We start from the raw sequence: 19,398 nt of genomic DNA, 5'->3' as shown, positions 1-19,398 counted from the left end.
AAGCCTCTCGCTCAAAATTACTTTTAAATATACAAAGAAAAGAGGAAGTTTTCTTCTTCTCCTTGAGTTTTGCTGAAAATCGAGAGCTTTCTCTTATAGTTTGGGCATTCGGGGTCATTTTTCATGAAAAGGTTAAAAGGCACGTGAAATCCGAGTCTCCACGGATTACCCAGCAGAGAAGCGTGGGCGATTCCGCTCGGAGGATTTGTGTGGGATCCCACTTTTGGGGGTAAAACAAACACAAATGCTCCTCCCCCGGGGGGCGGGGCGGCGCCCGGGGGATGCACCAATCACAGCGCGCCCTGCCCTATATAAGGCCATGAGGCCCAGCGCATTTGACGCTTTTCGGTGGTCGACCCCGCTTGTCTTCGTGGGATGTCTGAGACGGCTCCGGCGGCCGCAGCTGACACGGTCTTGGTCTCTATGGAGAACTCTCCTGCTAAGAAGAGAGGGAAGAAGCCGGTGGGCCTGCCAGGCGCTAGTCGCAAGGCCCCGAGCCTGCCCGTGTCCAAGCTGATCACGGAGGCTCTCTCCGTGTCCCAGGAGCGAGCAGGGATGTCCCTGGCCGCGCTCAAGAAGGCGCTCGCGGCCGCCGGCTACGACGTGGAGAAGAACAACAGCCGCATCAAGCTGGGCCTCAAGAGCCTGGTGAGCAAGGGCACCCTGGTGCAGACCAAGGGCACCGGCGCCTCGGGCTCCTTCAAGCTCAACAAGAAGGCTCTTCCTGAGCCCACCAAGAGCAAGGTCAAGAGGCCGTTTTCTGCTAAGGCGAAGAAGCTGGTCTTAGCCAGAGACTCGAAGTCCCCAAAAGGTGCCAAGACCAGCAAGAAAGCCAAGAAGCCCAGGGCGCCGGCAGCGCAGAAAGTGGCCAGGAGCGGCAGGAAGGCGACGGGAGCCAAGGGCAAGCAAGCACGGAAGAGCCCGGGGAAGGCCCGAGCAGGGAAGCCGAAGTTGAGCCAGCAGAAAACGAACCCGAGGAAAGTGGCGTCCAAGAAGTGAGCTGAAAGAAGCTCTATTCTCAACCCAAAGGCTCTTTTAAGAGCCACCCCAAGTACTTCAAAAATGGCTTGACACTGAAAACTTTTAGAAGCTTATAAATGGGTAAACAGTAGTGGTCTATTAAGTAAATCCTACTGCAAGAGATCCTGAGGGTCTCGCCAGATACGGTGCCGGTCTACAGCACCTTAAGGTTTCATTATTGGAAAATCCTGGTGCCTCATCTAAAAGCAGGTTGCACACTAGAGTTCCAGTAGAGCACACGGCCTTGTGTCCCCGCCATACTTGTCTGGAAAGACTACGTGTTGGTCGAGGGAGAAGTGGAGATAAGCTCCGCACAATCCTAGATGACTTTGCAAGTGCTTACATTCCAGTTGACCCTGTTACATGGTGCCGTCACTAGGGTTTCAGAACTCATTGTACAGCTTTCTGTGGGTCAATATATAGGAATTGTAACAGAAGTTGGATTGGGATTTTAAATCTTTGGAGTTTTCCATTTATTTTTTAAAGATTTATTTGAGAGACCAAGCACCAGCATGGGGAGGGGCAGAGGGAGAAACAGGCTCCCTGCTGAGCGGGGAGCTGAGCTGGGGGCTCCATCCCAAGACCCTCAGGTCATGACCTGAGCCCAAAGCAAGAGTCAGATACTTAACCAACTGAGCCACCCAGGCGCCCTGAGTTTAACATTTAATAAACAGAAAAATCAAGTATCTTCAGCTTACAGTTGAAAGAATATTGAAATACCGTTTATCTTCATTTCCAAAATACTGTATTGTCACATTTAAAAAATTGGTTTGAAAATACAAGTAGTCTAATACAATTGTAATTCTATGTATTTTATGAAGAGAGTGGATAGGCTTGTCCAGATTGTGATCCACAGGCTGAAAAATACTAAACCTTCATGGAGATATTGGGGCTACAAAGTTTTTAGGATCCAAACTGAACTACATCACAAAAACGACTTAGGAAATTCTAAAAGGTTAAAAGGCACGTGAAATCCGAGTCTCCACGGATTCTCATTTTAAGCAAAATTAGTTTTAAAGCTTTCACTTAATTTGGGATTTAGCATTCTTAAAGATTATTATAAATATTAAATTCATACAGTTAATCTTATTTTGGGCCTTGGTATTTGGAGCAACCTTGAACAAAGCCCAATGCAAATCTATGTAACGCATTCTTTCATGTACAAGCTTGTATTACGGATAACTCACTAGGGCCTAGCCTTTCTAAACTCACTTACGTAACTGGGCCTCTGACAATTTTTTTATATAATGGAAAACGAATAAACATAAAAGTTTAAAGTTGTATAGTCAGCCACAGCCCGTGTCTTGCTTGGACATGGCGGCCAGCTTCCCTTTCAGGTCGGAACGGTAGCGCAGGAATGCACTTCACTGGCGGGGAAGACCGTGAGCCCCTCCGGCGGACCGACCCCAGACCCCCGCCTGGCAGCAGGCAGGTCCCCGGCACTGCTCGAATCCGCCTAGAACCGGCCCCGCGATCCTGTGCGCCTTTGTTCCTCGCGCCTCCTTAGCGCCTGGCAGACATCGGGTTAAAAACAAAGTTAACCCACCAAGGTTCTTCCGCCAGTTCCGGGGACAGCTATCAAGCCTCTTAGCCAACAGGAAAATGGTGCTGAAATCCCGCCCTCCGCATTTTTTTCCGGCACCACGCCGAGTATCACCCAATCAGAGCTTGTCCCCGAAGGACCATCATTTGCATAGCCCCGGCTGCTGGGGCCCGAGAGCGTCGTGTCGTGGGCGCTTCCGGCGCCGCGCTTCCCCGAAGAACCTTCGTCGGGATGCTTTCGGTGGCATTCAGAATACGCATTTCTGTCCTAAAGTCATTTCATTGCCACCACTCTAGCGTTTTTAAAAAAATAGAAAAATTCATACGGGTACAGAGATCTCCTGATCTAGACTACGTCACTGCCTAAGCGGTTCTGAACCGACTCTTCCGGGGTCCTACGCTTACTGCTGCCAGCGTCTCACACCACCCGCCCTCCCTTCTACCAAGCACCACAGCCCTTTCAACGACTTTGTGGGCGGCCCTGAAAAGGGCCTTTGTGTTTGGAAGTACGCGGGGTCCGGGCGCTCAGCCCCCGAAGCCGTAGAGGGTGCGGCCCTGGCGCTTGAGCGCGTAGACCACGTCCATGGCCGTGACCGTCTTGCGCTTGGCGTGCTCCGTGTAGGTGACGGCGTCCCGGATCACGTTCTCCAGGAACACCTTGAGCACCCCGCGGGTCTCCTCGTAGATGAGGCCGGAGATGCGCTTGACGCCGCCGCGCCGGGCCAGCCGCCGGATGGCGGGCTTGGTGATGCCCTGGATGTTGTCGCGCAGCACCTTGCGGTGGCGCTTGGCGCCGCCCTTGCCCAGGCCCTTCCCGCCCTTGCCGCGGCCAGACATGGTGGTGGTGCTGGTGGAAGTGACTGAGTCGTCTTCGCGCAGCCCTTTAAATAGCATTTCTGCGGACCTGATTGAGAACACCGTGCCCTGGTGTTCTTTCCAAATTAGGTCGGTAAGGGGGTGGGGCAAGGAGGCCTCATTAACATTTGGATGTTTTGATTGGCCAGTGAAACCTCGCTCTTCGTCGGCGGGCTGGAGGGGGAGGTACGGCTCTCACTCGATTGAAAAGCTTGTTTCTCTTTTGTCCTGAGCTGTTTTCTCAGGGCGCGTTTGCAAATGGAATGTGGTTTTTTTTTTTTTAAACCAGGTAAAGCCGCTGACCAAAGAGAACCACTCGTTTCTTTTTATTTCCACTTAATAACTAATAAATTATGTAATGATTCCTTGAGGGGAATGTAGAGGAAATAATGTGAAGGACGGTGGATTTATAGGTCAAGGGACTTTCCCTCCGGCTTCTTTAGTATTCCTATTAAACTGACGCATTTAGAAGGCCTTCTTTGTGCTGGACAAAGTGTAAGCCTGGCCATCTAAAAGCTCTGGCCCTATGTTTGGAAACAAAAAACCCGAACAATTGCAAATTAAAACTTCTTGTTCCCTTTCGAACATTTGTTGAGTGATTCCTGTTTCTACAATATCTGTGCGAGAGTTAGGGAACCTAAAGCTAAGCTTGGACAATCAGTTGCCCCTGGACCCTCTTCCCAGCCTGCTGGGCCTGTCTGATCTGCCTGCAGTTCCTAATAAACTCCCCTTTCCTCCTTAACTGATGCCTTTTCAACCTTCTCCAGGTTTAGAGACAAGAACAAATGTTTTGTTGAGTGGGGGATTAATTGTAGGGCAGGGCTAATACTTGATTAAGGTCATAACAAAGCCTACAGGGCCCTCCCCTGGAGGGCTTTTGATGAGATTATTGGTGTTTTAAACAAGGCTAATCCCATTAAGGGAAAAAAAAAAAAAAAAGCAGAATAGAGCAGAATTGGATCTGAATGTGGTTGGGAGAGGGCCTTCTCAAATAAAAAATTTCTCCTTAGCCTCCTGCTGCAGCTTTTGAAAATTTCCGTGATCAGACTTACTGGCACCCCCTCTCTCCAAAAAGTTCTTTGGACAGAGAATTTCTAACAATATCCTTCCTTATTTATTTAATAAATAAATGCCTGTTGTGGATACTTAAAATAAGACTATGGCCTGAGAGCGATCACACATATATAAAACCTCATACTTTCTCAGGTGAAAAGAGAAGAGTTCCAGGAGAGAGTAGAAAAGCTCTGAATGGTGTATGATTTGTAACACTTCTGGAATTATTAAGTAGTTACATTCTTCTGCCCCAAATTGAGGGTTTTTATGTTCCTGACTTTTACTCCCCTCACCCCCACCACAAACACATACTTTATAAGGGGGACTTAGCTAGGAAGAAATGTCAAACACTACAGAGAAAAAGTGTAGAGTCTGAGGTTATAAGTAAAACTGAAATCTCAACGTGCTTTTTAATTCATGGAAATAAATAAAAATAGCGTGTATATAATATGGTAATTTCATGCAAAAATCCATGGTGTGAGCCCCCCTTTATGCACATCCCAGCAGGTGCCCTCTGCATTTCAAGAAGAGATCTAGGCCAGCTTCCCCCCAATTTTATTTCGCCCATTCGATCATTAATAAAACTTCACTTTTATTTTGACATCTTAGTCCTTTTTTCTATCCCCTTCTCCTAATGTCCTCTTTTATCAATTTTTCTCAATGACATTGACTCAAAAATCATGAATGTCAGAACAGAAATATTTAAAACATATACACATATAGATGTATATTAAAAATAGATCCTTCCACTCGGGGAAGAGTGCAGGTCCTACTTGGTCATGAGGCTCGGGAGAGGGGCGTGACTCACTCTGGAACCTGTATTGCTGGCTTTCTTTTCACCCCCCGCCCCCCCATCCTCAGAGAGAAACTGGCTTCAGAGAACAAATTGGAAACAAAAAACCCAAACAATTGCAAATTAAAACTTCTTGTTCCCTTTCGAACATTCAACATGTGAGGAAAGCCCTTCACCTAAAAACCCTACAAACAAGTTGTGGCTAATAGGTGACATCACACATTTGAACGAATAACACCATGAGGTTAATCAAAGGTTTTATAAAAACATGAGATGCCTACAACCACCCTCTGCAGCAGATTAACTCGATCAAAGTATCAGAGCTGAGGACTGGTGTGTATACTATATATAAATATAATTATATATAGTCAACTGTATATATATAGTCAACAAACAATTCTGATACTTGCCCAGGGTTGAGAACTACCACTATATATCGTCACTTTTAAGTGTGTAATTGTTCTTTAGTGAGACAAAATCCTAGGGTAGAAATGCTTTCGACCTATATTACAGCTGAAGAAAGGTATACGTTCAACCTGACCCAACATAGTTTTCCAGGGCTTTATAACATTAGTTATCTCCAGGCATTTGGGGACATCCCTCCTGGTCTGGGGCAGACAGCTCTTCCAGCCACTGGCTGACAGTTCCTACTGCAGTTTAAGGCTTCAGTGCATTTCTCTTTTCCAGCCACCTAACCTTTACCCTGGTATGAATACCCATTGTCTTATTCACTTTCCCTAAATTCAATTTTCATTCCCATTGGCTTATCTGTGGTCTATAATATATACTGGGTTTTTCCCTAGTTTCCTTACTTCCTCTCCTTCCTGTTCTAGAAAATGTTCTACTTCTTCTTTTCAGTCCAAACATTCTACTGAAAGTTTTGTCCTGCCCACTTCCTCAGCCCGCTGTCTTTGTGTGGGTTTGCTCCCATAAACATTCTTAATGTATTTTGACCTACTAAAAAAAAGTTCTCTGGACAAAGAATTTCTAACAATATCCTTCCTTATACATTTATTTGTTTCAAAATTTTTATATAAATGTCTGTAATTAAATTGATTTTCAGATTTCCTTGAATACTTTCTTTCTTTATTTTTTATTTTTTATAGATTTTATTTATTTATTTGAGACAGAGAGAATGAAAGAGAGAGAGCACATGAGAGGGGGGAGGGTCAGAGGGAGAAGCAGGCTCCCCGCCAAGCAGGGAGCCTGATGCGGGACTCGATCCAGGGATCCAGGGATCCAGGATCATGACCTGAGCCAAAGGCAGTCGCTTAACCAACTGAGCCACCCAGGCGCCCTCCTTGAATACTTTCTTAATTGCATACACAAAGCACAAAAAGTATTTTGCACTTGTTTTAATGGTGAAACTGTGATTCCAAACATATACAAAGGAAAGACCACTAACTGTTACCTTCATATTTAAAACAGATGCTCTCTTTGCACACATTGTCACGATGTTTTGGCAGTATCGAAGTTGGTTATTCCCTGTTTTATGACAACGCCATTGTGGTAACTGTTTAAGAAATAAAATTCAGGGCATTTAATCAACCCTAGAGTAAGGTTAACTGAGACTTAACACTGGGGTTTATAGAGATACTGTACTTACCCCCCCCCCACCCTGTCCCACCCCAAGTACACAGAAGACTCCAAAACTCTTTTTTAGACTCTTTGGATCAAAAGCTAGAATCTTATATGTAAAAAATAACAATACTTAAAAAAAAACCCACAAACAAACAGCAACAACAGTTTCTACCCCACTCTGGTGAATAAAATGATTCACAGGTGTTTCAAGGTTACTCAGACCTAAATTTCTCCCTTAATGAGAAAGAGAATAAATAGAAATGTAAATTCATTCATTAGAAATTTGTTTATTAACAGAAAAAAAAAATCCTTAAATTAAAAAAAATACACGCAAAGAAAATGTTTCCAAATATTTATGAAAAAGTTATAGGGATAAGGCAAATTCTGAAAGGTTAAAACAGATTCCCTCCTCACTGCAGCAAACATCAGAGGTGTTGCCACCAGGAGCATCCCAAAGAGATAATCACAATGCCACACTACATGTTTTCTTGACACAGAAACAGGTTTTTTATAGCGGTTATGAGCTTGACTCCGAGCCAGACGAGCTAGAATAAAAATCGAGCACAATAATTTTCTAGCTGTGTAACCTTCAGCAAGTTATGTAACCTCTCTGTGCTTTGGTTTCCATACAACAAAATAAGGGTAATGAAATAACCATGGTTCCTACTTCACCGGATTCTTCAGAAACAATATCCCGAACAAGGCTTGGCATCTAGTAAGTACATAATCATTGTTAGCTGAAAAAAAATAGTTTTAGAAAATAGTCATGCAATGGAAGGCATGCGTGCAGGATGTCAAGTCAACCCAGGCTTTGTAATGAAATCGTCACACAAGATCATTAATAATGAGTTGACATTCTACCTTTTCACACTGACTCCAAAACAGAAACGAAAAAAAGATGACCCAAAGTCTACAGAAAGAAATCAAAACCCCAAATACGCGTCCATCGATGTGAAAATCTTAAATGTTTAAAGTCATGCATTCTTGAGTTCTAGTCATTATTAGATTGGAGTGTGATTAGAAAAAAAATTATAGTTTAAAAATGGTAGCTTATAAGAATTTTCCAGCATTTTAGAGAAGGCGTTATGTTTTCGAAGGCGTATGTGTGTGGACATGAAGAATGGTTCGTAGTGCATCAAGCCCACTCAGCCCTGTAAGGCGATATGACTCAGACACAGCAAGAAAGTCTGCCTCCACCTCCCAGCGGGTCTTAACCAACGGCTGCACCTGAACTACAAGGATTTCCAAAGGTCTTCCTCTGTTCCGTTCTCAGTTCAGGCAGCTCAACAGTGCCCTGTGATCAAACCAGCTGGTGACTCGTTTCTTATTTCCTCAAGTTCTCAGGGGCTTTTCTCGACAAAAATCTCCAGCGCCCACCTCTTCTCTCTCTCCCTAGCCCTGCAGGAACCACCCCCGCCACCCGCCCCAGGGCTAGACAGTCACATGACCACTGTGACACTTCCGACCGTAGCCACCAGGTGGCACCCTTCTCCACACGACCGCGCTTTGTTTGTGGGTGGTTTTGCCAGAGGCCAAATAGGATCCAGAATTTAAAATGTAGGTCTTTGATTTTTCAAATGTACTTGATCTTCAGTATTGATGAACAAGGGAAGAAAAATTAAGCTAAGAAACACTGAAAGAAAATAGAGGTTTATAACTTCCATTATAAAAAGAATGGGTGGCTCAGTAGGTTAAGGGTCTGCCTTGGGCTCAGGTCATGATCCCAGGGTCCTGGGATCCATCGAGCCCTGCGCCAGGCTTCCTGGTCAGCGGAGAGCCTGCTTCTCCCTCTCCCTCTGTTTCTCCCTCTCCCTCTGCTTCTCCCCCTGGCATATACTCTCTCTCTCTCACTCTCTCTCTCTCAAATAAATAAAATCTTAAAAAATATATATATAAAAAGAAAAGTAAGAGGCCACAGTCACCAATGGTTAGTGAAAGTCCCACTGTGAAGACAGGTGTTTCTTGAAATCTCAGTCTGTGTGAAAGAAAACCAATATAACACACACCATTCCCTAATTAGTTGTATCCTTAATGAGCTGGAAGAGCAAGGGAACCTTTTGGGCAGTCTGTTCTGAGTACAGAATAATATCCAGAGAGAATCTGTCGGTGTGCTTTCAATATGGTTTGGAAGTAAAATAACCAACACGTAACAGCTTAGATGATAATGTTTCTAGAGTGAGGAAAAACAACTAATTCAGCTACCAGAGTTTAATGAAGATATTCCATAAAACAAAATGTAAAAAAATCAGAAGCATATCAATGTCCCACAAATGACCCAATGATTAAGTTGATTAATCCATAACATTGATAAGTACCTAAGAAAAATCATACCGTGGTGCCTGGGCGGCTCAGTCAGTTAAGCATCTGACTCTGAATTTTGGCTGAAGTTGTGACTGAGATTGAGGCCCACGCTGGGCTCTGCACTGGGCGTGGAGTGTGCTTAAGGTTCTCTCTCTCTCCCTCTACCCCTCGGCCCCCTAAAAAAAAAAATCATACAGTATACAACACAATTAATTGTATGTTTATTTAAGTGTATTTGTTGATTTTATATATTTTAATATAGCGATACTGAGAGGAAATACACAGATCATTCATAGGGTTTATCACTAGCTAATGGAATGATAGTTTCAATTCATTCAATTCAATTCATTCAATTCAAACTCATTTTCAACTTTTTGACAATAAGCACAAATTACATGTACTTTTATCCACCTAACTTTCATAACCAGAAAAAAAAGTTAAAAAAAAAATTGTCGAGATCTCTTTGCCCAAATTCAGTAACTACCAAACAAACCATAGAGCTTTATTTGGTCTTCGGAGGCACCTGCCGTGGGAGACAGAATGCCTTGTTGCAGTTCTGTGGCCAAACACACACAGCAACAGAAAGGAGACACCGGCCATCCGGGGGTCTGTGTCAGTATTCTTTTGAACATGGTCCGATGAATTACTTTCCCAGAATGGAGTAATTCCTGATGAGTTTCTTTTCTTAATGTGCACAGTTGGGGAAGAGAACCAGACTCCCAGGAGCCCCGGGAACACGCCAGGGTACCCCCAGGCCGCTCGGTGGCATCTGTTTTACCATCTTTAATACGACAGACGGTCGCTCCGGTTCCTGGAGGGAAATGCCACGTGGCTTCTGACTCTGGAGGCGCAGGCAGAACAAAAACACTGTGGGGTCCAACACATCCACTGAGGGACTCCGCTGATCCCCGTCTGGACCCAGGGCCCGAGAGACGCGCCAGACAGAGCCGACCGGGGTGGCAGCAGAGTAAGCCGGCCACACGCTGGATTTCTTTCTGCAGAGACTTCGAAAGGAAATGGCTGAGGTTATTTTCTGTTATTTTCCCTTCGCTTTGGTCAAGCTCGCTGAGAATGAAGACACTAGGGCCACAGAAGAGCCGTGCCCCCCCCCCATTTCCTGGCACATCTAAAGCATCTAATGCCACGGCGTGTGAGATGGATCAGAGTCAGACTGACTGAGCTGAAACCTCTCTAGCCCTGGAAGGCTGTGAGATACTCCCTACTTCATTTTGTTCACCTAAAAAACCCATGAGGATAATAGTTCTTATATCAGAGAATTATGGTAAGAATCATAATGTAAGCAGGTGCTCAGAACTCAGTCTGGCAGCAAGTGCTTTTTTTTATAAGTGTCAGCCACCTTATCATCACCATCATCATCCTTAGGATCACTTTCCTTATCATTTCATTAGCAGAATCCAAGTAGGAAATGACTGCGTTACTTCAAGCCTGGCATACCAGAGAGGCACTGTGAACGCATTCGTGTAAACCGTGACTCTGGGGAAACCTATGTGACATCTTGCTGCCAGTTAGAAAAACATACCCCTCCTCAAGATGTTTCCTGCCCACTTTCTGGAAAACTATCATGAATAAACACAGGCATCCACAATGGCTCTTCTGAGGGTACCTCCATGGCTTGTACAGTACACGGCCTTCACCGCTGCACAATGACCCACTTCACCCTCTGGTGGAAGAGACCACAGGGCTTGGTGACAGGTGAATTACTGGGTAACAGAGAGAGAGAGGATCAAAAGGAAATTGGATGGGCCTAGGAAATGCCTGGATGTGTGTGCAAAATTCTGGTAAGGGCATGAGAGTGTTATGTCCCGGGGAGAAAGTTCATCGTTTTTCTCAGATGCTGAAAGGAACCGTGAGTCTCCCAAATTTCAGGAGCGTTATTCCAGAGATAGGAGATGAGATGACATGGGCATACGGAGTCGGAAGTGATGCAGAAATGAAGGCAGGCTCTAGAGGCAGCTTGAGATTCAAGGCAGCTGGTTCTGCCCAGAGGCCGGCGCTGGGGCTCATTGGCATGCAGGAACTCAGAAACCAAAATGGGAGACACTTCTCAAAAATGAACATGGCAGGCCACAAGCAGAGAGTTCCTGGGGCAGTTCCTGGTCGTTCAGTCCAATTCTGCCCTGGAACATGAAGAAGGCCACAGGGGCACTCTCTCTTTGAGGCTCCACGTCCCCTCCCCACGAGGGGTCTGCAGGCTGTCACTTACATTCAGCCAAGACGTAGTCCCCCGAGGCTCCTCCTGCAGAGACAAGAGACAGAAAAGGGGCATCGCAGACCCGAGCACCCTGCTGCCTAGTCCCTGGCCCTCACCTCCCACATCCATTCACCTCAACTGGGACCACCCCCTTCCCCGAGCACCATCATCTCTCACCTGGAGTTGCTTACCAGCTCTCTAGCTGGCTCCTTGCCTCCCATCTCACCTCCTGACACTCATTCTCCAACTGCCCAGACCGTGTCCCCCATACTGTCCCTGCACTGACTTCCCAGGGCTCCCGGCTAGCATCCTCGAGGCCCCCAGAGCTCCGCCTGGCTGGCTTCCATCTGCCCCCCCTCCCCCAGATGCTCAGGAGGCAGGCGTGCACCCTGGTGATGGACAGGCGGAGACACAATCATTTCTCACCTCCCACTATGCCTCATGCTCTGCCATGTGCATGGCTGCCCCATCTGGTAGACCCCCCTCGTCCTCAACCTTTCCTAAAGCCATCTACCTCAAGGCCCAGAATCCTTGGTCAATCCTCAGCAGGTCATGGCCATTCCTTCTTTTGACACCCAGAGAATGGTCTGTCTTAGGACCTCAGGGGCTCTCCTTTAACCGTGTTTGCTCGTGCTACGGATTTCATTCCCTTCTAGTTGTGGGTCCTGAGAATAGCAACAGTGATGAACCCAACTGCAAAGCCCATGTACTACTTTAAGGAGCATCTCGCAAAACAGTGGGTGCTCAAAAGAAGTTTGTTGAATTTGGAGCTTTCATTCTAGGAAAACAATTCATTCCTGCTCCCGGGGCGGAACCTGCGTCCCCAAAGAGAAAAAGAGGAACAGGCTTCTTTCAGATGGACACCAAATCCCCTTCGCCCTCCCTCAGCCCACTTCCTGATGCATTAGTGTGTCCTGGGGTCAGAGGAACTGAGAGACTTCCTCCTTCTTCCTACTCACTCGAAGCCTGCCTTTTCCTGAAGATTCTGAACAGAATTCCAATAAAAAAGAGGATGACGCAGACAGCGATCCCACCGATGACTCCAGTGAGCAGGGTGCCAGGCACCGGGGGTTCTAAAACAGCAAAAGCAAATGAAAGCTGGGACTGCGGCCCCAGCCCGGCTCAGACCCTCCCCTCACTGCCATGCTGACCCCTCTGGTTCTGCCCACAACGGACTTCTTCCACCACCACCCCCAGCTCCCATCCGTACCCCAGGAGGCAGTGAGGGGCTGATCCAGGCCTGGGTGCTCCACCTGGCAGGTGTATCTCCGTTCTTCCCCAGGGGGCACGGCCAACGCCACCCAGCCCTGGTAGGTCCCATCCCCGTTGGGCAGCACGTCTTTCAGCTCAACGTCCTTGGCATCCAGGGGCTGCCTGTCCTTCAGCCACTTCATGGTGATGTTCCGGGGGTAGAAGTTCAGAGCCTGACACTGCAGGGTGCTCACCGCCGAGGCCACGTGATGGGTCACCTTCACGAAAGGAGGCACTGGACAGGAAGGAGGAAGGATCTGGAGAGGGGAGCTCTCTACCCTTGCCAAGAAGACTGGAACTTTCACTTCCCTTTCTCTATGGGCTGGAGGAAGAAGCTAACCCTAGGCCGATGCCGCTGCGTGAGTCACCATACTGTGTCCTAAACCATGTCGCAGGACTCAGCTGTGATGGGGTGCTGCATGGTAGATAGTCAAGCCCATGCTCCTGTCCCGTATATAAATATGCATACCTGCATCTCGCGGCTTCTGTCCTTTGTCAATACAGTAAATGGAATCGGACAAAATTCCCCTGTATGTGGATTTGATTGACTAAGCCCTACTGGTTCATTCTACCTGGCTCAACCCAGTAAGGATTCTTGTAAGAAGGGGCCCTGGAAGATTGGAAGCCCTCAGGGACTCTCTCTCTGTTCTGTGAAAGTAACCTTTAACCTCCAAACGATTCTGCTACTCTGCCTGGCTGCCTCCTTTGGTAATTGCTTGGCTTGGCATTCATGTGATAATTGACATCTCTGAAATTCCTAAAAGGTATAAGTATACACAGGGTTCTCAGTTAAATCAAAAGATCACAGATACTTCTTTGGCCACATGTAGGGAGAAAAAAAAAAACAAACCCTAAAACCATGCCCCTGGGCTGGGTCCTACATCTCAGTTATAAGGTGGAGACCTCAGACCTCAGTGCCTTCCCCGAGAGTCACGTGACCCTGGCCCCCTGGGAAAGTGCAGCCGGGACCTCCCCCGGCACCTGCGGACGCTGCATCCGGAGAGTCTGTGGGCAGACGGGGCGCTCCCACCATACCTTGCCGGTCCAGGGCCCCTCTCCCCAGCTCCAGCAAGCGCTGCAGCTGCTCTGGGCAGTCCCTCTCGAGGTAGGCCCTGTTCTGTTTGGCTCGAATCTTGTTCACTTCCCACTCCAGCTTGGTGGCCTGGGCCTTGGGCTCTGCTGCTCTCCAGTCCAGCGTCTCGGGGCAGAATTCCAGATGGTTCTGCCCGTCGTACCCGTACTTCCAGAACCCCCTGGTGCTGTTGTCCTCTTGCACCTCGCAACCCAGGATCACTTGCAGGGTGTGGGACTCTGACAACACCCCGAGCTTCGTTACTGAAACCAAAGGAGTAAGTCCCTGTCTCAGCATCCATCCCCAGGGACCCCAGGACCTCAGACTCCTGCCCTCCTCCCCCAGGACCTCAGACTCCCTGCTTGCTCACCCAGAGCCATCTTCGAGCTACAGGAATGCGCTCTGCCCACCTCAGAAAGGAGAGCGCCCTCTCCACGTACCCTTGCTATGGTTGTGATTGTCCATGATGGTCCAGAAGTCGACGATGAACATGTGATCCCACCCTTTCAGGCTCTGACTCAGCTGCAGCCACAGCGGGCTGGCGGCCCCATCCCGGACCCACTGGGCGCGGGGCTCTGCACGGCGACTCTCGTGACTGTAGGACACGAATAGCTGGTCGTCCACGTAGCCCAAAGCCTCAAACAGGGGCAGCCCAAGGTCCGGCACCGAGGCGCCCATGAAGAGGTAGCGCAGGGAATGGGACCCTGGGGGGAAGGCAAGAGGACAGCTCCGTGGGCTGCAAGCGGGGTGGGGGGGCGGAGGGGCCACATCCCTGCTGGATCAAACTCACAGCACCAGCTGTGTCTGGGCCCACCCCGCTGCACGTGCGCTGCAGGGCCTCTCTGCGCTCCGCCACAGGCCTGGGTGCTCTCGCCCCCCTGGGGGGCTGCCACCACCCCCCTCGGAGCTCCCAGCCTCTGCCCTACTTCCCACATTTAGGGCAATCTCCCCTGCAGCCCACAAACTCTCAGATCCCAAAGGGTCTCTCGCTGGGGCAGCCGAGCTCAGGAGTTGATGCTCAGGGCAAATTGGATCCAAGTGCTGAGGAATTCACTGTTGGGTTTTTTCCACGACTGCCGTCTCTAAACCCTTTCCTGTGTAAATGTTTGCCGTGAAATGCTGGCAGATCTGCTGATCCATAACTAAGACACTTTCAGAGCAAACACGGAAGAAGCCCCAGTAAGAGCAAGTGAGAGTTTCCCTTCCTTCCGCTGATGAACGCCCAAGGCCTAGAACAGCACCTGGCATGTACTAGGGGCTCAGTACATGCTTGTTAGATGGATTGATGACGACTCCTTGGTTTTCATCTCTGGCCCTGAACTCCAGATTCTTACGCCCAACTGCCGACGGGCACCACCAGTTGGATGAGGAATTGGAAAAATCAAACTTAAGTCTAACTCTTGATTTCCCCCAAGCTGCTCTTTCTTCTGCCTTCCCCATCTCAGAAATGGCATCACCTATCACCCCATTGCTCAGGCCAATAAAACGTTTAAAATAATAAAATAATTTTTAAAGAACAGAGTCGCCTTTGACTTTTCTCTGTCTCTCACACGGCACCGGGGTCCTTCGGCAACTTCCTCTTGAATACATCCAGGATGCTGCTCTGCTCCTCGTCTGCCCGCCCCCAGGCCCGGCCGCCGCGTCCGGCTGGCACCCAGCAACAGTTTCCCGGCTGCTCCCGACTCTGACTGCGACTTCCTTCACCCCTGCCTCCTGCAGACCAGCGAGAGCAACCCTTCCCAAAGCTGTGCCAGATCAGGTCCGTCCTCGGCTGGAACCCACACGGCAGCCCGCGAGGTCCTAGGAGGCCTGGCCTGTGGCCCATGGCTGAGCCCCTGACGAGTCCCGGCCTCTGGTCCCTATGCTCGTGCTGCACCCCAGACGCTCCTAACTGGGGAGCTGTGTCTCCCAGCAGACACTTGGCAACGTCTGGAGACACTTGTGACCGTCATAACCGGGGGATTGCTACTAACACCCCGTGAGTAAAGCACATCCTACGATGCACACAACGGTCCTCACCACAGACAGGGGTCAGTTTCCCCGAGGGTGCAGTCCCTGCTTCCACTCCACTTGCGGGGTCCACTCAGCTCGTCTGGGAAGCTTCCAGCCGGCACCAGCCCTGTTTCCTTCAGCTCTCGGCTCCACCACCAGCCTGAGAGGAGCCTGCCCCAGCCTCCCCACCTCACCCGTCTCCACAGCTCCTGCCGCTACCTGGGGCGCTGGGTCCTCTTGTTAGTTTATTGTCATCTCCCCAAGAGAACGCAAAATGCCAGAGGGCAAGGACTTGGCTCCCTGCTACCTCCCTGGGGTCCAGAACAGTGCAACTCACGCTCTGTTACTCCCTTTCTACGCGTGAACAACGAATATCTCTGTTCCACATCAAATTGAGGATTCAACCTCTACTGTGGTGTGACATTTAAGAATCACAGCTACGGGGGTGCTGGTTCGGCCTCAAAAGCCCAGGGTAACGGGGAACAAAATTACCCATGAGCAGGTCATGCCTCATTGTCATCTCTGTAACGTGGATACACATACGACCTTCCCTCCAAGCGTTGTTCTCAGACCGTGTAGAAGGTGTGCAAAGAGTCACGGTCACCTGAGATTAGGAACAGTGGTGGTACTTCATTTTTCATCAGAGAACCAGATCCCACGTTCTTTCTAACCTGGGGAAGGATAACCTGAGGGCCAGTCAACACTAGTAAAATCGCCCTATGACTGGTTCTTACCTCCCAATGCTGGGTGGAGTCAAACCAGATCACAGAGACGAAGGTGATTTAAAACTGAGTTAAATGTTAGTCGTCACGTTGGCATCCTTTAGTAAAAACCCATTAGTTATGTATAGTACGATTAACGTTGCAAATCAACCCCCCCCCCTCCCCGGCTGAAAATGAGAACTCTTCCGTTCAGTTCAAAAGTCCAGAAATCACCGTTATCATGAAAAACTACAGTTTTTCCAGGCAAAAGAATAACCGGCCGCCAAGAGTCAGTAAGGCCGGGGTCAGATCTGTCTCGGGAGCCTCCCCTGACCCCGAGTTGGAAAGGGGTGGGAGGAGGGGCGCGGGAAGCCCAGCCCCCCGCTCGCTCCAGCAGCGCCCCCCACGTGCCGGCGAGACCGGGTGCGGGGGGGCGGGGAGGGACCCCGCTCGGCCGAGGCCTGCTGCCCTCCGCCAGCCCTGAGCCTCAACACCCCGGCCGGGCCCACGTCGTCTTTGGGGAGAAGAACTTCCTGTTTGGGGACGACAGGAGAAAACACGACATGGCCCAAAGCAGAACGAGGGCACCCAGCTCGGAGTCCGAGGGCCCGGGGACCCTAGCTCAGCCCGGATGAGAAACGCACAGATTTGGAGTTAAAAGTAGTTAAAAGCGTCACAGTCGGCGGAGGGGGCGGGTGGCTCCGAGCGCCACCCTGGGAGCTGCGGCGGGGGCGGGGGGCGCACAGGTCCCGGGCGAGGGGACCGCAAACCCGCCCGCACCCGGCGGCGGAGCCCCTCCCGGGAGAGTCGGGGACAGGCTGCGCTCGGGGCCCCCGCACTTGGCCACCCCAGGGGCTCAGCGAAGCTGGTTTCGGTCTCGCCCCCCGGCGGCCCGGACTCACGCGGCGGCCGCCCGAGCGCGGCCACGATCCGCAGCAGGAGCAGCGCGAGCAGCGCGCACCGCGCTCCCGGCTCCATCTCGGCGCTGCGACCGCGCGTCGTCCCGGAACTTCACCCGCCTCCGAGCCGCGGCGCCGTGGGCATGGCCAGCAAGTCACCCTGGAGTCGCTGCCCGGGCTGCGGGGATTCCGGACCAAACTTCCTGGCCGGTGCGATGCCTTTCCGGGCAGTGGCTGCAAAGAAACGCGCCTGCTGAACTTGAACTCTCCGGCAGCCTGAGCACGGGCTTGTGAAACTCAGCGACCCAGCTGTCCCTGCGGGTTTCCGGGCCTAAGGGGACGTTGCTGATGGGGGGAGAGTGTGCTTAACAGTGGTCCGACCTGAATAGCTTAATTTCTGACATTCGATATTTAAATAGTAATTCAAAAATTAGCGATACGTTTTCAAAGTGTTTATCTGAAGTTCAGCTTGCCGATCTTGTTATTGAACTTAAAAATACAGTTTTTGTGTAAAACTTCCATTTTATTCCCACAGTAGAAATAATTAAATCCTAAGTTTAATAAATTAGAACCTACTGAAACATCTTTCACAATTTACATAGTTAAATTAAATTTCACGAAATTTACAAAACACTTGAATCACCTAGAAAATCATTAAACCCATTGATGCCCTGCTTTTACCGTCAGCTACTAATTTAATTGGTGTGCCGTGCTACGTGGGGATTGGAATTTTAACCCCCACCCCCCACAACCCACCCACACACACACCCAAAGTTTGGGAACTACTGCTTTAGATATTTCAAAACATATTAATAAATTTAATACAGCTGATTTTCCTAAAAACTTTAATATCTTTTAATATCTTTAATATCTATAAAGCTAATAAATCCAATGAGCAATATCTTTTTTAGCATGTATGCCAATTTTGGCCATCTAAGAAAAAAAATCAAACTGGGAAATTGGGGCCTAACTGTAGGGGGATTTGAAATGTTGAATACAGTTGATGAGTACATTGGGGTTGACTGTAATATTCTTTTTCTTGGTAACAGCTTGATTATCGAGATTTAATTCACGCGCCATATGATTCATCCACTTAAGGTGTAAAATTCAGTGAGTTTTTGTATTTTCACAAAGGCATGTAACTAACTATTACCTTGGTTTTAGAACATTTTTCATCCTCTCCACAAAGAAACCTTGTACCTTTTAGACAGCACCTCCGAATCCCTCCATGCCTCCCACCCCACCCAAGGCAGTCACTAACCCACCTTCTGTCTCAATAGACTTACCTCTTCTGAACATTTTATACCATGGAAGCCTAGAATATGTGGTTCCTCACGACTGGTTTCTTTTATTTAGCATGATGTTTTCACGTTTCTTTTTCATGGACGAACAGTATTCCATTAGACCCCATATCCATTCGTCAATTGATGAAAACTAGATTATTTCAACTTTGTGCCTATTAGGAATAATGCTGCTCTGAACACTTGTGTACCCATTTTTGTGTGGACTTATATTTTATTTTCTTTTGGGTGTACACCTAGGGGTGGAATTGCTGGGTCATATGATGACTCCATGTTTAATTAACCTTTTGAGGAACCGCCAGACTGTGTTCCAAAGTGGCTACACCATTTTGCGCTCTCATCAGCAGTGAATGACAGTTCCGATTTCTCTACACCTTTGCCAACACTTCCTATGGTTCATCTTTATAATGCTAGTCATCCTAGTCAGTGAGAAGTAGTGCTTCATTGTGCTTTGGATTTGCATTTCCCTGATGACTGGTGATATTGAACATCTTTTTTTTTTTTTTACCAGATTAGCGGCCATCTGCAAACCTTCTTTGGAGAAATGTCTATTCAGATCCTTTGCCATTTTAAAATCTGGGTTATTTGCTTTTTCTCATTGAGTTGTAAATGTCCTTTATGTATTCTAGATAAAGTCCTGTACCAGATGTATGATTTGGAATTTCCGATTCAGTGTGTTGTCTTTTTACTTGCTTGATGGTATGCTTGCTAATGTTGGTGAAGTGCAATTTATCTATTTTTTTCTTTAGTTATTTGTACTTTGGGTGTCGTAACTAAGAGATCATTGCCAAATCCAAGGTCACAAAGATTTATACCTATGGTTTT

The 19,398-nt window shown here is 48.5% G+C and overlaps 3 protein-coding genes across 12 annotated transcripts; 1 reads left to right on the top strand and 2 right to left on the bottom strand.

The window, feature by feature from the left end:
• Positions 1-37: 37 nt before the first annotated feature.
• Positions 38-4,002, top strand: H1-6 (H1.6 linker histone, cluster member). Its single transcript, XM_036112322.2, has one exon. It carries the CDS (start codon positions 376-378, stop codon positions 997-999), a length of 624 nt encoding a protein of 207 aa, XP_035968215.1. The 5' UTR covers positions 38-375; the 3' UTR covers positions 1,000-4,002.
• On the bottom strand, positions 1,654-3,405 carry LOC144379123 (histone H4). Its single transcript, XM_078055778.1, has one exon. It carries the CDS (start codon positions 3,397-3,399, stop codon positions 3,088-3,090), a length of 312 nt encoding a protein of 103 aa, XP_077911904.1. The 5' UTR covers positions 3,400-3,405; the 3' UTR covers positions 1,654-3,087.
• A 5,342-nt stretch (positions 4,003-9,344) lies between the features above and the next one.
• HFE (homeostatic iron regulator) lies at positions 9,345-17,567 on the bottom strand. 10 transcript variants are annotated; one of them, XM_078055773.1, is made up of 8 exons: positions 17,276-17,563; positions 16,407-16,492; positions 16,165-16,276; positions 14,121-14,384; positions 13,644-13,943; positions 12,611-12,843; positions 12,317-12,430; positions 9,345-11,402 (listed from the first exon to the last, which is right to left on the bottom strand). In XM_078055773.1, the coding sequence occupies exons 3-8, from the start codon at positions 16,211-16,213 to the stop codon at positions 11,268-11,270; spliced, it is 1,095 nt and encodes a 364-aa protein (XP_077911899.1). In that variant the 5' UTR covers positions 16,214-16,276; positions 16,407-16,492; positions 17,276-17,563; the 3' UTR covers positions 9,345-11,267. The 10 variants fall into 10 exon arrangements, 8 of the variants coding, with proteins under 8 accessions (XP_077911899.1, XP_035968202.1, XP_077911897.1 ...); XM_036112309.2 differs by lacking the exon at positions 16,407-16,492 and having other exon boundaries at positions 17,276-17,567; XM_078055771.1 differs by having other exon boundaries at positions 16,165-16,492.
• Between the last annotated feature and the right edge of the window lie 1,831 nt (positions 17,568-19,398).

This window comes from Halichoerus grypus, chromosome 9 (assembly GCF_964656455.1).
Source record: "Halichoerus grypus chromosome 9, mHalGry1.hap1.1, whole genome shotgun sequence".
Classification (NCBI taxonomy): domain Eukaryota; kingdom Metazoa; phylum Chordata; class Mammalia; order Carnivora; family Phocidae; genus Halichoerus; species Halichoerus grypus.
Note: the sequence above shows the minus strand (reverse complement) of the source record. Positions and strands in the feature narration are given on the sequence as shown.

Bases quoted from the DNA above. Each gene is read 5' to 3' on its own strand.
- LOC144379123 (XM_078055778.1), bottom strand. From the start codon at position 3,399: ATGTCTGGCCGCGGCAAGGGCGGGAAGGGCCTGGGCAAGGGCGGCGCC.
- HFE (XM_036112306.2), bottom strand. From the start codon at position 17,351: ATGGAGCCGGGAGCGCGGTGCGCGCTGCTCGCGCTGCTCCTGCTGCGG. The intron at 13,944-14,120 runs GTACGTGGAGAG...CTTTGGTTTCAG, and splicing joins CAATCACAACCATAGCAAGG to TAACGAAGCTCGGGGTGTTG. The intron at 11,403-12,316 runs GTGAGTAGGAAG...TTGTCTCTGCAG, and splicing joins CAGGAAAAGGCAGGCTTCGA to GAGGAGCCTCGGGGGACTAC.
- H1-6 (XM_036112322.2), top strand. From the start codon at position 376: ATGTCTGAGACGGCTCCGGCGGCCGCAGCTGACACGGTCTTGGTCTCT.